The 17,728-nt window shown below is 34.7% G+C and overlaps 2 protein-coding genes across 2 annotated transcripts; one reads left to right on the top strand and one right to left on the bottom strand.

The window, feature by feature from the left end:
• Positions 1–1,057: 1,057 nt before the first annotated feature.
• LOC113520902 (phosphatidylserine decarboxylase proenzyme, mitochondrial) lies at positions 1,058–7,556 on the bottom strand. Its single transcript, XM_026906319.3, has one exon. The coding sequence runs from the start codon at positions 7,381–7,383 to the stop codon at positions 6,250–6,252; it is 1,134 nt and encodes a 377-aa protein (XP_026762120.2). The 5' UTR covers positions 7,384–7,556; the 3' UTR covers positions 1,058–6,249.
• A 454-nt stretch (positions 7,557–8,010) lies between these two features.
• LOC113520901 (zinc finger protein 808-like) lies at positions 8,011–13,354 on the top strand. The gene is made up of 2 exons (XM_026906318.3): positions 8,011–9,581; positions 11,687–13,354. The coding sequence occupies exons 1-2, from the start codon at positions 8,160–8,162 to the stop codon at positions 12,089–12,091; spliced, it is 1,827 nt and encodes a 608-aa protein (XP_026762119.2). The 5' UTR covers positions 8,011–8,159; the 3' UTR covers positions 12,092–13,354.
• Positions 13,355–17,728: the final 4,374 nt, after the last annotated feature.

Here is a 17,728-nt window from a genome sequence, read left to right as displayed (position 1 = left end):
ATAGAACCTTAATTAACTTGTACATATGCCCTCATAATAATGTATCGAGAAAAAATGGTTGAAACGATTTAAATAAAATTGATTTTTTTTTTATACAACTTAGAATGGCAAACAAATCTGACGGCCCATCTGATGGACCGTCGGTATAGACATGAGCGATACCATGGACATAACAGAGTATACTGTTTCGCCCATCATACCCCCCATGCGCTGCCATTCCTGAGGACTCAGATATTATTTCTCCGTACCCAGTAAATTCACGCCATATCCCACCCTTCAAACCGAAACACAGCCATGCAAACACAACTGCTTCACGGTTGAAACATGAATGAGACAGAGGTACCCAAGCAATCGACTTTTGTACAAAGTCTCCCTCTGCTAATTCCTATCTGTGATAGGAATTTTAAGATGTTCTCTTGCAGCGATGGTTTTTATCTCCTCAGGATATAGAGTGTTGTCCAAAGGAGATATATCGGTTGTGTATGAGTGGGCTACAGCGACACATACAGTGCTGTGGCGTTTCTTCCTCAATGTGACAAAATCTTATACGACTTCATTCTTACTTATCATCCCTAATTTTTTTTTTTACAACACAAGGGTAAACGAGCATGCGGCTCGCCTGATGGTAAGTGACTACCGCCGCCCATGGTCACCCACAACACCAGCGGCATTGCAGGTGTGCTGCCAACCTTTTAAGTGAGTTAAGAGATAGCAAACATAAAAAAATACAACCGAAATGAGAACCTCTTTCTTTATGAAGTCGGTTAAAAACAGACACTAAATGGTTTTTTTTATACCACTTAGAATGGCAAACAAGCTGACGGCCCACCTGATGGAAAGTGGTAACCGTCGCCTATAGACATGAGCAGTACCGTGGACATAACAGAGTATACTGTTTCGCCCATGATACCCCCATGCGTTGCCATTCCTGAGGACTCAGGTGTTGTTATTAAGTTAATATTCCTCTGTACCCTGTAAATTCACGCCATATCTCATCCTTCAAACCGAAACACAGCCATGTAAATGCCATGGTGATAGATAAAAAAAAAACAAGATATAAAAACGTCAATATTTATTTTCACTTTACAAAACTACACAATGTACAAATTCTATACAACACGCGAATTATTGGGAAATTCAAAGATTACAAAAACAAAAATATTTTTTTTTTACATAGACTGTCCACGTTAACATAGCAGGCCCTTCCTACTTTTCAATTCAATGCGTGTGACCACATACACCATTGATGCTTTGTATGTGTTCGTGAGGGAACATCTTCAGTAGCGGTCCAGCCGGAGGAGTATTATAATTCCTGGTCGAAACCTTGTAAATATTTTTACTCGCAGATTTTTAATACTTTGAATTTTGGATCGGATATTTCGTTCTAAAAAAATCAATTCAGCTTCTCAAAGGTAGATCGTAAGAGATCCCTCTATGGGAAAAATCCACCATTGTATATTAAATCTCTTAATGTGTACAATGTAATTTATGTACAATAAAGATTTTACAATACAATGGAAATTAAAGTGGCACTAGCGATTTCCCTCTCCCATAATCTACCTATTACCCATATCTGCAAATTTATAATTGTCAATTGACAGCGTTGACATAATAAATTTACACATTAATGTGTAAAATTTAAAATTAAGAATTTACACAACGGCGTCAATTCTTTAACGTCATTTCTCTAAACTCTAAACCTATCTCTAAAATTAAAAATTCAATTTGATTTCACAGCAAAAAGTTTATTTATACGAACTAAATTATCAATAGGTAAAGTCGAAATTGTCATAAATTTATGTTTATTATAAGAACTAAATTACCAATAGGTAAAGTCGAAATCGTCATAAATTTATGATGCCCCTTATAATAGTGGATTTCTTTGCAAAAGTGTCAAATTAAAATATTCGTTTTAGAGACAGGTCAACTGGCAGGGAATGCGTTTAGCATCAAGACCGCATATTGTAACACATTTTATTGGTCAATAAAGTTTAAATAAATAAACAGGTTTAGAAAATGGTGTTCAGAATCAACCGCAGCGTCGGTACAATAGATTTAAACATCAATGTGTAAAATTACAAATATTTACACAATAGCAACACATGTCAAATGTGTAAAATTGTCAATAATGTGTTGACAAAATTGTAATACGAACCAAACAAGTACAATTGTCAAATTGTTAAATGTAAATTTACACAATTATTTACATATTAACTTTACACATTAAATGTGTAAAATTATTATAAAATGTTGATATTTTACTTGTATATACACTGTTAAATTAATAAATTTGCAGAAATCGGTTTAATTAATTACAATTCTTATAATTCTACCTTATAAATTCTTCTAAGTTTTGTAACATAATTATATTCTTAATTTAATTAAATATCTAAGTATAGAAAGATTAAAAACCATAGCTAACAATTGTAATATATTTCTTTTCCACTATTTGTAACTTAATTAAAAAAAAATTAAGGATTTATTGCATATTTAACGTTACACGGTGTCTTAGCCAATTGTGAGTCGAATTTAATGATACATTTTTCAATTGTAAGGACTTAAATTCAGGTTTTTTTTTTAAACCGTTTTAAGATAGAATTAGCAATTTCACTGAGATTGGACCTCTGAGCCGAATTGCAGATTTCCTTTTTTGAAAGAGTTTACTTTCAGCATGAGGTTATGCTAATTTATCTTTTTATGTAAAAATAATATTTAGATTAAATTTTTTTAAAAAATATTCGATTCATAGACTAGGATAAACGGAGAATAAAAATGTAATGAATAAAAATGTAAATAAATACATTGCACATGTGACTCTATTATTATTTCTATTGGTAAGGCAGGCAGAATATCAGGGCCCGATTTGGAGAGGGGAAATAACGTTTGTTAAAAGATTACTTTAAAAGTTTCACATCTAAACTTACGGAAGTAAGAGAATTTCGGAATCATGGGTCAATTTTCAAAATTTTCGATACATCATCATCATCATCACTACATAATATAAAACAAAGTCACTTCTCTGTCTGTCTGTCCCTATGTATGCTTAGATCTTTAAAACTACACACTTTTAATAGATAAAGTGACTCAAGAGGAAGGTTCGTAAATGCAATACATGCATAATATAGTAGAGAAAGACTGTAAATTTTAGAAGGTTTTAATGTGATACGATGTAATGTACACCCCTGCGAAGCCGGGGCGGGTCGCTAGTTATTTTACACATTCATTAGTTGCACATTTTACTGGCCCACTACGAAAAGTATTGCGCCTACTGTTTTACCCTTTGCTTCGAAAGCTTTCAAACACTTTTTTTCAAACAACTGTATAAGAATCTTGGCGTATGATTATAATTTCAATTCGTTACCAGATCACTGTAATAAAAAAAAAAGAAAAAAATAAATAAAAAACATTGGATTTTTTTTTATAATACAGGAGGCAAACAAGAATGCGGTTCACCTGATGGTAGGTAAGCAAATTAATGAATTATTGTCGAAAATTAATTTATACGTTGTCACACTTCAAGTAAGCTTCGATATGAACATTCTTAAAAAGTTTTAGATGACAATGTAGTATTTATTAGCTATTTTTTAATTTTTTTTTTTCTAATAGACATGTATAATACTTATGTGGTTATTGTCAAAAATAGCAAATATCGTTTGCCTGCGACGGCAAAATACCTAGATCGGGCCCTGTAAAATATTAATACTCGTCTATTTTTTACAACTGGCAATATTTGAACAATTTTGGAATGTATTTTTATCGGAATAGCAGCGCGGGAAATGTTTTTTTTTTTTTCTAAACAACACAGAATGGCAAAGAACCTGACGGCTTCAGACGGCACTTTATGGAAATTGTAACCCTCGCCTATAGAGGAGCCTTGAAACGTTCATGATAGCCATCAAGCTTTGCCATACCTGAAGGATAAGGTATTACGCCTCCGTACCGCTCTACTAGTGTTTAATAAAAACGATCTTTGTACATATATAACACAGGGGGGTAAACGAGCATGCGGCTCACCTGATGGTAAGTGACTACCGCCACCCCTGAGTACCGGCAACACCAAAGGCATTGCAGGTGTGCTGACGGCCTTTTAAGGAAGCTCTTTTGATGTACCTATGTATGAATGTTATTAAATGTCTTATTTAAAAAAAAATACCTTCGATAAAAATACATGCCTAGATTGTTCACTAAATTTATACAACACTTATACTAACCTAGGGGGTGTTAATGACTAGGATCATTTGATTAAACTAGGGGGGGGGGAAGGGATTGTTAGTAATGGAGACTGAGAATACCATTGCGAGCAATATACCCAACCAGGTCGACCTCCTCGCGGTCCCCCCTGGAAACTATCATGGTTAATTCCTGATGAATTCATCATGATGGGCTAATTGGCCTGTTTTCATTCTCATCTGTCACTCTTCACTGGTTCTCCAGGATTACCATTACATTTTCACCAATAAAAAAAAATCGGATAGGGGGAAGGGATTGTTAGTAATGCGTATTAGCAACCCTATCGCTAGCAATATACTCTATCAAGTCGACCTCCACGTGGTTCCCCCTGGAAACCATCGTGATTGATTCATTAGTAAATTTGTTACGATGGGCTACAGACCTGCTTCATCTTCACTTATCATCCCTCACTGGTACCCCACCGGTGTATACCGTTAGCGCATGCGGGGTTATCACTCCATTTATCATCCATTAAATATATATATATATATATATATATATATATATATATTGGTATGGTTATATTACTCATGAACATGATTCATTCTGCTTCATAACATTGTAATAAAGATATTTGCATATATATATACAAACTCTCAAGCGGGAAGTATATATATAACAATGTGTATAAAATTATAACCAACTTGAAATAAAGGAGGTTTTATGTTCGACTGTACATTTTTCTTTTATTAATTAAATATCTACACCGGTAAGCGTCAGATTACTCCCTAGCGCCACCTGCCGTTCAGTTTTCCTTATCGGGATAAAAAAAAACTATCTTTCAAGCTGAAGCAAGTAACAATTAAATATTTACAATATTACATTCAATTGAATTTGAAAATTAGCTTAAAAGAAAATTGTTACATCAGTTTTTTTTTTTTTTATATAATAAGTACGCTCACGACATTAATCCTTACTGGGATAGGTAGGGGCATGTGTCAAATGTTGCCAGTTTGGTGAACGTAATACTTAGTACGCACATATTTCACCGAGCACATTAGAACACAGCGGGAGCGAGCCTACCGCCGTCATTAGGTTTCATTTCATTTATTATCGATTTTTCTTTTCACATCAAAGAATTGTTCGAAACTTAATTGACACACAATATTTATTATTGGTGTCGACCCGATTCGAACTTACGACTTTTGAGGTCGAAAGATCGATCAGTCAGTTTGTATTTTTTTTTTTTATACAAATGTATGCTACCTTCATGTACTTACATAGAGACAATATCGAACTTATGGGGAGTGTGAGCGCGCGTTGATTATTGGCCGTTAAATATTTTGTCTAAATCTGGCCATGTACGTTTTGAATTACTCAATAAATTTGCCTTCAACGGATCTAAATGTTCTAAATGTGTTTCAAATTTAGAATTATGCAAATATTTTTTTTTATACCATGAAGATGGGGCACAAGCATACAGCCTGTCAGATTGTAAATGGTTACTAAATTTTAATTTCAAATAATGTTATATTCAACTCCACAAAGATATGTGGTTTTACCATTTACTGTTATTATCAATACAAATATTGGATAATTTAGCTTTCAAACTATTGCAAGCAACTAAATAATTAAGTTTTATGTAATTTCGAGATAGTCATAAATTAGATTGCACCACTTAACAATTATGACCTGTACAAATATGGAGCATTATCCACAGACAATTTTTTTTTCTCTTTTGTTCGCCTTTACAAGTCTTATGTAAATCCATTATAATAAAATGGTCTTGATAGTAAAATTTTATTCAGTCCATCTTAAAAACCTCTAAAATTGCATGTTATAATGCACAAGTACACACTTTACAATATATAAAAGAGAAATTTTGTCTATGAACAAAGTAACCATTGTCTGTACAGCCAATTTTTTTTTTTATTTACAGTTTAAGCTCTATAGATCTATAGATTTGAATTTAGAATCACTATTCTACAAGCTCAAACCTTGTCAGCCTCAAAGTAGTAACGAGACCATATAAAAAATTAGCACTAACTGTGCAATTTGAACTAACTCAGAGTAAACAGGTCATCTGGCTTGTTCCTTGGCAGCCACAGTTAAAGCCTGACCCACTTGGACCCTGTCACCGGCAGAAAATTCAAATTTAAAGTCCCTTGGTGCTTCAAACAATAATATTATTGTACTACCCATATTAAACTGACCGAATAATTCACCCTTTTTCAACTTAAGCTGTCCTATTTCGGACTCCTCGATCCTGTTACGTCCACCTTTCGTGTTTGTCTGCAATTGGGGATCTTTGTAGATCTCTATCGACCCAACATTCGTCGCTCCCACTGCTGTCATACTGAAGAATCCATGCTTCCATTCACCGATGTAGACAGCTCGTTCATTCATCGTAAACAGACCAGGTATCAATCGTGCCATCCAAGGATTCACTGATAAGAGCTTACCGGAAAAATGACGGCGGAACGTCGCCGTCCAGTCGCACGGCGAATGGAACCTGTGGTAGTCACCTGGTGCTAAATAAATGATGCACTGGTGGAGAATATTCTTCTTATTTGTCAACAATGAGTCGTAGTAACTGTCACCTTTTCTTTTCGACCATTTGTTATCACCAAGAAATTCTTCAAGGCTGTATGTTACGCCTTTCACCTGCTCTATTTTATCTGTATCGGCCGGACCACAGTTTAGAACTATTCCGTCGCAGGGAGAGACGCAAGGCGCGGGAGATATGAACCGCGCACCATCGCGGAGAGAACGCGTGAAGAAAGCGGATAAACTCTTATAGTAACTCAAATCTGGTACTGCCGCCTCACTCAAGTTCACATTAAACAATCTCACATATATACCGTAAACTATACCTCGCAGAGACATGGGGAGCTCGCAGGCGGCCAGCCGACCCCACCAGCGACTCGTTACCCGAAAGGGAAACATTTCGTAAAAACGTATTTCCACTTTCGACACTTCGTAATTGATGGTCGCGCGAATGTAACACCAACCCAAGTACATGGCACTGCCTAAAGGCACCCATCGTGTTATTATCGCCCTCAAATTCATCCATTTCGTCTTTTGCAACGATGTATTTCCTGTCTTTGTTTGGCTGTGAAGCGAAGATGTTTGTCTAAACGGGCAGTGCGGTGGACGCCTCAACATCGGGTTTATAACTGGAAGACAGCTTCGTATGAGAGTCGGTGGGAACATTCCGCATTAGACCACTTTCCGCCTCGGCTAAAAATAAATTGTTTATATTTGCGAGTTTTTTGTACAAATTTATGAATGGATAAAGACGTCAGTTTGGAACCAATCTTATTATCCAATAAGAAAGATCAGACAATAAAAAGAATTACGGTTATGGTCTTGATTGGACTGATTGATTGACGTAAAAAATGACTGATTCGACTGCTTAAACCTTAAATTTTAAAGTGTAAAATTATCTATGTTGTACTATATCTATGACTTAAATTGTAGTATAGTCAAAAATATCGAAAATTCACATAACTATCACGTAATGATTATTCCCTTTGTGGATAGAAATTAAAACTCCATATTTTGTAAGATTTTGTATTGTCATTATATCTATAAATTACCATAGCATTAGAGTTAGATAAATAAATAATACTATGCACTTAATATAACGTTATCTTATAATTTATATTAAGAGTATAGGTACTCATGGTTAATCTATTTAAAAACACCTAGTTTAAAAGGTTTTGTTTCTTGACCAGTAAAATAGGATTCTAAGTCTAAATTTTTCTGGATCCAATGAGCTGTCATATAAATCTCAATCCATATGTCAAACAGCGTTTCTATCTTCACTGATCACTGCTTCTTCATGTTATGTCAAACGATTTACAATGGCTGCTACCCGCCTTCTTTGCCCACTGCTACTATGACATATAGCTTTGTTGACGTATTTGTTAATAAATTTAGTTGTTTCCTTTTATTTTATTATTTTCTAGCTGTAATTTCATCATCAGATGTTCAGTATTTGCAATGGAGTTAATACCAATTTCAATTATAAATCGAACGATTCGCTGGAAGACGTCGAGTTGCGAAATAGTCAAGCGGATTTTGAAAAAGAAGATATCGCGACTGAAGCATTCAAGGGCTTTGAAAAAACACCGAGAGTAGTCATAACGCGATATGATATAACCCCCTATTTGAAGAAGGACACGAAAGTTTACCCTAAATCAATTGCACCGCATCTCGATAAACTTTTGCGCGGGTGCACTGTTAAATTGATTCAAGAAGACTTGGAAAAGTTACGCCAAGTGCTCTGCCACGGCTCCCCGAGATCTGACATTTCGTTAAGTGAAGTAAACGAAGCTATGGGCCATTTGAAGTGTAAAATCTGTGAAAAAGTTTATGCCAGTGAGAAAAAGTTGCAGAACCACCAGGAAAACAAGCATATGATAGTATACAAGCCACAGATTAAGCCACAGAAACGGGTATCTTTCTCTGACACCATAATCATACACGAAGTGAAAGAGTATCATAAATGCAGAAAATGTCCAAGGATATACGAAGAATACAAATTGCTGAAGATGCACATGAAAGAGCGTCATAAAAAACGTAAATGTTACATATGTAATTACTGTAATAAGACTTTCATGGATAGAATGTTTTTCAAAATACATATACGGTTGCATTGTGATGCATGTGGTATGTTGTTTCCTAATAAAAAAAAGTATATAGAACACAGGCATGTATGCAGGAAAGTGAGCGGGGCTCGCAAACTTCATAAATGCATTACTTGCAATGAATCATACTTTAGATTTATGGATCTAAAAGATCATAGTTACTATCATTTGAGCACGTTTTTCATATGCGATATATGCAAAGATCAGTTTGAGACTAAGTGTGCAGTGGCACACCATATAAAGTTTTTACATTCTGAAAAGCGACCTACTTCATTGTATGACATGCGGATATTAGGAACGGAGAGGTTGTACTTGTGTAATTTTTGCGAGGAGAGCTCAGTTGAGCGTGACTTTATTGAACAGCACGTCCAGGTACTACCAGACCTTACAAATCGTGCCATGACTGGGTATAAAGACTACTATTTCTGTGACCAGTGCTTAAAAAAGTTTGACACTGAAAAGGATATGTTACAACACAAGTGGACACATTTTTTAAAAACAAGCGACAACTCCCAAATTAGGGAAAAGACTTTGCGGAAAGCTCCATTAATTAAAACTACGTATAAGCTAGGGGAAACAATACCAGATTACATGCAGCCGCAATTAGTTTTAGAGAAAATTAAAGTTGGAGGAAAAATATTAACTGATACCATTGATTACGTTGATGTTAACAGTTTTGATGTCGCCCACGGGGAGATAAAGAAGCCTGTTGTGGACCCGAGGAGTAAGAAAACTATTATATCCAGGCATCAGTGTCAGGTTTGTCAATTCATATTTTAACATTATTTATATGTAATAGTATTGTAGTATGATTGATATGTAGACATTTAAATTTCCCAACCTAACATATCTGTGGTGTTTGTTTGTATGCATGTATGTGTATTTATGTACATTTACATATGTATCTTCCTTATTCACTAATACATTTATCAGATATGCTTAACAACTTTTGAATTTTCCATTATATGAATTACCGTAAATTGCTCCATGTCAAGGAAGAGACCTAAGTCATCAGACTTAGGATAAGAGTTCTTTGGACACCCATTTCAAGCACCAGTTCTCCACAACTAGGGCAATAATTCAATGCTTCATTTCAATGAGATAAATAAATGAACATTGTAACAAAGAGATAACGCTGCCAGTATCTTGGGTATGCTGCCTCATTTGCAAATAAGGCAGCGTACCCAAATATAAATAGTCCCCCAATGTACCATGCATTGGGAGACTATTTATAATTGGTTGTTAAAAAAAAATATTTACAATACTTGATTGGATTATTGAATAATTGAAGATTGAAGAATAATTTGTTATTTATTATGAGGTTTGCATAGTCATCTCGCCTAATGCCTGAACAAAAATTCTAATAAAAATAAAAAGAATTAATTCCACACTTTTTTTTTTATTTTATGAATGATAATGCAATGGCAACTTTACCTGCATTATTAGTATATGCTGGCAGAGGATTAGCGACAGATGATACGTGAGGATAAAAGCAGGTCAGTTAACCATCATAATGAATTCATCACTAATTACCCACAGCGGTTTCTATAGGGGACCAAGGACCAAGATAGGGAGGTCTGCCAGATAGAGTATTTTGCAAGCAATGGGGCTGTTGAACTTTAATAGTAACAAATGATTATCATATTGAAAAAATGAAAACTTCTGACATCTGCCAATATTTTTTTTTATTAAAAAACAAAAAAATTAAAATGTTTATTGGTTCTCAAAAATTTGTATGTCATGACACTCAAAACACAGATGATCATGGAGACATTTCTGTCACCATACATTTTGCCTGAATAACTAATTAAAAAAGAATTTTGTGTTTTGTCAGATTTTTACCCTAAATCTCATCTCAATATTAAAGTGCCTATGATCAAACTGCTGTCTTAAATATCTAAAATTTCATAATTCTTTACCCAAAGACCTGATTACAGAGTCTACAAATTCCCATTTGAACGAAATCGATCCGACTAGTAGTTTAACTTACATCGCCGTGGTCCGCCATCTTCAATTTTTACGACCCATAATTTTACATACATACATAGATACGGCAGGCACTTTTCATCCATACATTGTTTTAAACCATGATGACTCCTTTTGGAAGAATAAGTAGTATATTAAGTTCTTAGTACATTTTTCTATGAAAAATATGCTTTTTAAACGTTATTAACTGAAATAAATAGTGCCAGGTAATTTTGATAAAAATTCTCTAAAACCCTTAAACCATTATTGGTTTTGACTCTTCTTAGAAATTACCCCAAATTTAGGGAATTTTTTCAGCAAGGGCAATACTTCGTGCTTAAACCTATCACCGCTCCATAGAAGCTAACTTGCTACGAAGTACCTATGTTACTCAAAATTGAATTTGAAACGTTCTCTAAACTAAACTATCCCTTGCTCGGCCATTATTTTGAATATTTAAATTTTTATTATTACAGTTTGGGTCTTTCCTCCAGTCAACCTATGTTCAGTGGTGAACCATTAACGGCTGATATAACAATAATAATAATGAATAATTCTTATTTAGTTAAACTTAATAATAAGCATTTTTTAATAGTAATTTTATTATAAACTACCGCCCAGTTCGGAATCCAATTTCAGCTGAGAAAAACGGGCAAGAATCAGCTGTTGCTTTATCCAAATAAAAGCTAAGTTCACAACAAATGAATTATGAATGGGTAAAATGACTATCACAAACGTCGTATTTATAATGAAAAAGAAAATAAAAAGCTATAATGAAAAAGAAAATAAATAGATAATAACTTCAACGAGTCTAAAATTATTCCAAACAATTTTTTAAGCCAAAGCCATTTAAAACATGTTTGGAATAGGGTATAAACAATGTCAAACATTTATTCCAGGTATGCTCAAAATATTACTCATCAAGGTACTGTTTAAATCGCCATATAATCACACAGCACAACGAGTTCGAAAACCTAAGATGCCACATATGTGAAGAGACCTTCGTCTGGCCGTCGCTCCTCCAGTCACACAAATGTATACGTCTCAACATTCCCGAAATGCCATTCGACGACGCAAGACCGGAAATACATTTTGATAATTTACAAGAAATAACTTCGAATGGATTCGATGATTTAAACATCACTGACAGTGATGATTATATAAACTCGGTCGACTTCGAAATACCAGAGCCGATAGTTACTCTTAATGAATATTCAACGCCATATATACCAAATCAAAATGTGTCCCAGTTGCAAAGTTTTGGTTACAGAGTGGTCATACAAGAAGTGCCTATTGAGTTTTAGAGTTTTAAAAAAAAATATGTTGCTTGACATCAATTTTTCATTGGAGATGAAATAAAAATAATAGAACAAATCATTAGTCATATAATTGAAAAATTGCATACACTTTTACACTCAAGAATATAACGTGCTTATTAGGGACAATCAGAATGTGAAAATACATGTGTGAAAAGTAAAGTTTTGCAAGAAACAGTAGAAGTATTTTCGTTATAAGTACCTCAACATAAGAAATGCAATACGAAACAATTGTGAAACTCAAAGTTAGTGAGAAATTAATGGATATAAGATTCGTTAATATGTCCTCTATATACACGTAACTAACAATAAGTACAGACTTAAAAAGTGTGACACTATGTGCTGGTGGAAGTTTTAATGTTAAATATTGATTAATAAACCCAAAAGTGACATTATATATTATATAGGATAATTTATGGGTGTGTGTATATACTTCGTATATATAGACATACGTATATTTGTATTTGGAGATAAGCATGCATGATAGCAAGTTAAGTTTTTCTTAACAAATTCGTTTTTTATTTATACAGTTGAGTTTATAACGCTTGTTCTTCGTGGTAATGGTTTGTAAGTCGTGGAATTTTAGACAAAGGATATTTGTCAAAAAATTCTAATGAATATTCAGTATTTATAAAAATTGTTATTTATAGTTTATTAAAACACTGTTGTACATTTGTCGAGTTATAAATAATATACGTAATAAAAATTGATTAAAAGTTTAGATTAATTGACTAAAAAATTATATATGTATGTATTTTCAAATTCCATGTTTACATTTTTTTTTGCATTCATCTAAAAAGTTATTTGAATATGGATGACACAGAGGCAAATCACTAATTCATATAAGGGTACATTGAGATATAAGCAAGTAAAAATACAATATCTTTTTTAATTGTTGACGCCAATAAACAGTTCCACACCTTGCCTATTCGATATGACAGTAGAATTACGGTTCACAGTTAAAACTGCGATTTTTACTTAAAAAGAATTTAACAATCGTATCTGTCATTTTTTTCACAATCAAATGTTTTTTTTTTAAATCTGTCAGTTAGGTTTTAATCATTTTTACACTTGTCACTGTTTTTGACAGTTTACGGTCGCCTTATGGTATCAGTATCAACATTAATCTGTACCTGTTACTTCGATTATAAATTAGACGAATCTAACGACTACCCTCTGTATCGTATAAGAAAAAAAAATATATAACTATGAATTTATATTGTATTCCTTTGTCTGTCAAAAAAATGTTCGTAGTAATGAAACAAGGTACTTTATATAACGTTTATAAAATTGGAACCACTTCATCTGACAGAAAACGTCTAAAGGCCGCTCCGTAAGTGCCTCCACGGGTTCGGAGTGCCATCTGCATTCGTCCAATTTTCATTCTGTGAAGCTGTAAAGGTCATAGGCGGTCTACAGCAAAAATGAGATAAAAAAATCCAACTGTGTTGTTTATGGTCGCCATCTTGTAAAAAATATATACAACCTAACATTGGTAATGTAATGTCATGACTTACATTATATAGGTAGAGTATCTTCATACAATTGCTTCAAGAAATACGGGGCAACTTGTTTATACAATTTTGCATAATAAATAGTTATGAGTGATTCCTTTATAACTTCTCTATTTATTTTGTCTTATAATAACTGCATCTTTTTAATGCGTAAATACTTATTTATTAAATAATACGTCAAAATACATTGTAGCGTAAGTATATAGAACACTGATAAAAAACAAATCAACTACTTTGACAATTAGCTGACAAAAAGTTGACCCGTTTTTGAGACTCTATGCTTTATCTATATAAAGTCTATATTTATATACGGATTCAAAGACCCTTTGTGAAGCATTCGGGATATTCCGAAAATGGTCTTATCGGATTAATTCGGAATAGCATAAAGGTAAAAAAGTTTTATTTGTATGTATTTAAAAACTGACTATATTTTATGATTATAAAATTGTAAATTCAAATTTACTTATTAACAAATACTTTTGAATCGTAATTGTTTTTAAATCTACTGCAGGGTTCAGGAAGTTATCTTCTTATGACATTAAGGGAGGTGAGACAGGCAAGTGCCAAGAACGGCAAAAATAAAGGGCGGCATTTGAGATCGAGGGCTAAGAAATTATGAGCCATTATTTTTCTTAGTCTTCACTGTATTGTAGTACCTACAATTTTAATGAGTTTTCTAGAAAAAACTTCTTATTAATCACAATAATTAACACTTTTTATAAACCTGTTTTGTTTTATTAATGTTTTGTCTCTTTCATATCTAGAAACTTCCACGCACAACCACTCTTTGAAATCAACTTCCAGCAGCAGTATTTCCGAACCGATACGACAACATAACCTTCAAGAAAAGAATCTATTCCTTTTTAAAAGGCCGGCAGCACAGCTGCAATGCCGTTGGTGTTGCGGGTGATCATGGGCGGCGGCAGTCACCATCAGGTGAGCCGCATGCTCGTTTGCCCCCCTGTGTTGTAAAAAAAAATTAGCACAAAATAACATTAATAATTAAAATAAAACCATGGCCCATTTACAGTCTTGTCTTTTTGCCATATCACTCGATCATTGCAAGATGTAATGGACGCCACAGAAAACTCATTCCAGATGGACAAGTTATGGGCTGCAAACGTTCAGTTATTGTCTTGCCATCGACTCGTAAATAGGAATACTAGTCAAATAGGTACATCAGATGTTTCGCGCTTTTTTAATTGTCACTGTATATATTACGGAGCGCGCCATCTAGTCACAAATTAGTCAGAATTCAGTACAAACTGGATAGTTTTTTTTTAATAGGTGATAATGGAGTAGCAACTCCGCCTGCGCTATCGGTATACGCTGTATCGGTATAATTCTATATCTATCATAATTTTTATATTAGATAGATAATTTATTTGCATTACTTACAGCACACAAATTACAATAAAAAAAAACATACACATAATACACAGCAAAAAAGATAAAAGAATAAAAATAAAAAAAGCAACAAAATATATTTTATTCCCATTCTATTTTTGAATGTAGGTATTAAAAAATTTAGAAATAAGAGGTTGTATGAGGTCCCATATTAAAAATAAGAAAAAAAACGGAAACTCTTTTAAAGTAACATGTATGATTAATGTATATCCTCTTACATCCATCAGTCGCCCTCAATTTTGCCGTTGTGGGCAACTGCCCGGTTGACTCTCCCCAACCCCTCCACCTCTCCCTCTAGTTCAGACCTTGAGAACGGTAATTTTTCAATTCGAACAAAAACTAGCTTATATCTCATGACAAATATTGTAGTAGAATTTATTTTTGGTTACATATGTCCATAATGTGTAATTTTTATTTCCATAGAGTTCTTTTCATTTGAGAGTTTCCTCTTGTCGGTGCAACTAATTCATGCATCTTCTTCCAGCCAGCTCTATCCCAGGCCATATCCTTGATCTCCCTATACGACATGACACCTAGTGTTTCTTTTATCTGCCCCATGTAGTTATTCCTCGGTCTTCCTCTTCCTCTTTTGCCCTTTATTTTTTCTCTATACTATGCTCTTAAAAAAGTCGACATGTCATATAAAGTGACTCAGCATTTTGCCTCTTCTATTCTCTATCCATAGAGTTATAAGGTAATAAAGTTTTACATTTTGAGTACACATTAATATATTAATATAAGATTGTAAATATACTTTTAAATTATAATTAAAGTATTTTAATTTAATATAATACAGTATTTTTATTCAAAGACGAACTAACAGAGACGAGAAAGTGGCGACCGGAGACTCTCTAATCTTAAGGCCCTCCTAACGCCATTATTTTACTCACCCATACCTCTATCCTATATGTTTTTATAAGTCCATTAATAATAACAATATATAAGTCTGTTACAAAAATCGTTTGCTTGAGCACCTCTGTCCCATTCGTGTTTCTACGGTGAAGCAGTTGTGTTTGCATGGCTGTATTTCGGTTTGAAGGGTGGAATATGGCAGAGAACTTACAAGGTACAGAGGAATAACACCTGAGTCCTCAGGAATGGTAATGCATGGGGGAAGGAGGGTATCATGGGTGAAACAGTATACTCTGTTATGTCCATGGTACTACTCATATCTATAGGCGACGGTTACCACTTTCTATCAGGTGGGACGTCAGCTTGTTTGCCATTCTGAGTTGCATAAAAAAAGTCTAAATTTCACTTACAAGATTTTAACTAAATAAATATTATAACTTACACATTTGTCGTGTGGTCCGAACATAGATTTTTTTTAATGGGTGATAACGGAATGACAATCCCGCCTGCTCTGTTGGTATATTAGGTGACGGTGAAGGAGGTCAGTTAGCCCATCATGACGAATTCAACAGGCACTAGCCATGATGGTTTCCAGGGGGAACCACGTGGAGAACGACCTGATAGGGTATATTGCTAGCAATAGAGCTGTCAAACCCTATTTTTAACAATTTCTTCCTAACCCCCCACCCCCAACATAGACCAGGCTACCCGTTCTGTTCCCGTGGATGTCGTAAAAGGCAACTAAGGGTACTTAATGGACGAGATGGGCAGCAGCGTCAAAACTGGAACTGCGGTTCCCAATTCGCATGCCAAACTTAGCAACTACTGGCAAAAGCCCCCTTATTAGAAAGGCCTATGTACAGCAGTAGACTAGAAATGACTGACAAAATGATTCATACATACAAATATATCGTCATAGTCGTAGAATACTGACGGATCTATATATGTAATCTTTGTCAGATCCGTCAGTATTCTACGACTATGACGATATATTGGATAATAATATTGTAAAATAACTTCGAAATTAAACTAAGAGCCTCATTCAGCTTCGCCGCCCTGGGCCTTTGACGTTCTTAGTTAGTTCACCATTGCTCTTAGTAGTTTTTTGTTTTTAATGGGTGATAATGGAATGGTAACCCTACCCGCGCTAACGGTATACACCGGCGGGGCACCAGTGAAGGATGATAGGTGAGGATGAAACAGGTCAGTTAGCCCGTCGTGATGAATTCAACAAGAATTGTTCACGATGGTTTCCAGGGGAAACCAAATGGAGGTCGCCTAAAAGGGCATATTGCTAGCAATGGGGCTGTTAAAGTCCGTTGTTAACAATCCTATTCCCCCCCTGCTGTTAGTAGTTGCCTTCGATTAAAAATTTAGAATTGTTCCTAGGTTCTAGAAAACTTTTTTTTAAATGGATGATAACGGAATGGTAACCTCGCCTGCGCTAACAGTCTACGCTGGCAGAGCACCAGTGAGAGATGCAGGTAGGTGAGAATGGAAATGCAGGTCAGTTAGTCTATTGTGATGAATATAAAACGATCGTTTCCTGGGGAACTGTAAGGAGGTTGACCTCACAGGGTGTATTGTTTTTTTTATGGGTGAAAATGGTATGGTAGCCCCGCCTGCGCTTACGGGATACGCTGGCGGAGCTCCAGTGAAGGGTGATAGATGAGAATGAAAACAGGCCAGTTAGCCTGTCATGATGAATTCATCAGGAATTAACCATGATAGTTTCCAGGGAAAACCGCGAGGAGGTCGACCTGGTTGGGTATATTGCTAGCAATGGGATTCTCAGTCTCCATTACTAACAATCCCTTTCCCCCAGGGTGTATTGTTAACAATGGAGCTACTA

This window comes from Galleria mellonella, unplaced genomic scaffold, assembly GCF_026898425.1.
Source record: "Galleria mellonella isolate WM207_F2 unplaced genomic scaffold, CSIRO_AGI_GalMel_v1 utg150, whole genome shotgun sequence".
NCBI lineage: Eukaryota > Metazoa > Arthropoda > Insecta > Lepidoptera > Pyralidae > Galleria > Galleria mellonella.
Note: the sequence above shows the minus strand (reverse complement) of the source record. Positions and strands in the feature narration are given on the sequence as shown.

Bases quoted from the DNA above. Each gene is read 5' to 3' on its own strand.
- LOC113520902 (XM_026906319.3), bottom strand. From the start codon at position 7,383: ATGTTCCCACCGACTCTCATACGAAGCTGTCTTCCAGTTATAAACCCG.
- LOC113520901 (XM_026906318.3), top strand. From the start codon at position 8,160: ATGTTCAGTATTTGCAATGGAGTTAATACCAATTTCAATTATAAATCG. The intron at 9,582-11,686 runs GTTTGTCAATTC...CATTTATTCCAG, and splicing joins TATCCAGGCATCAGTGTCAG to GTATGCTCAAAATATTACTC.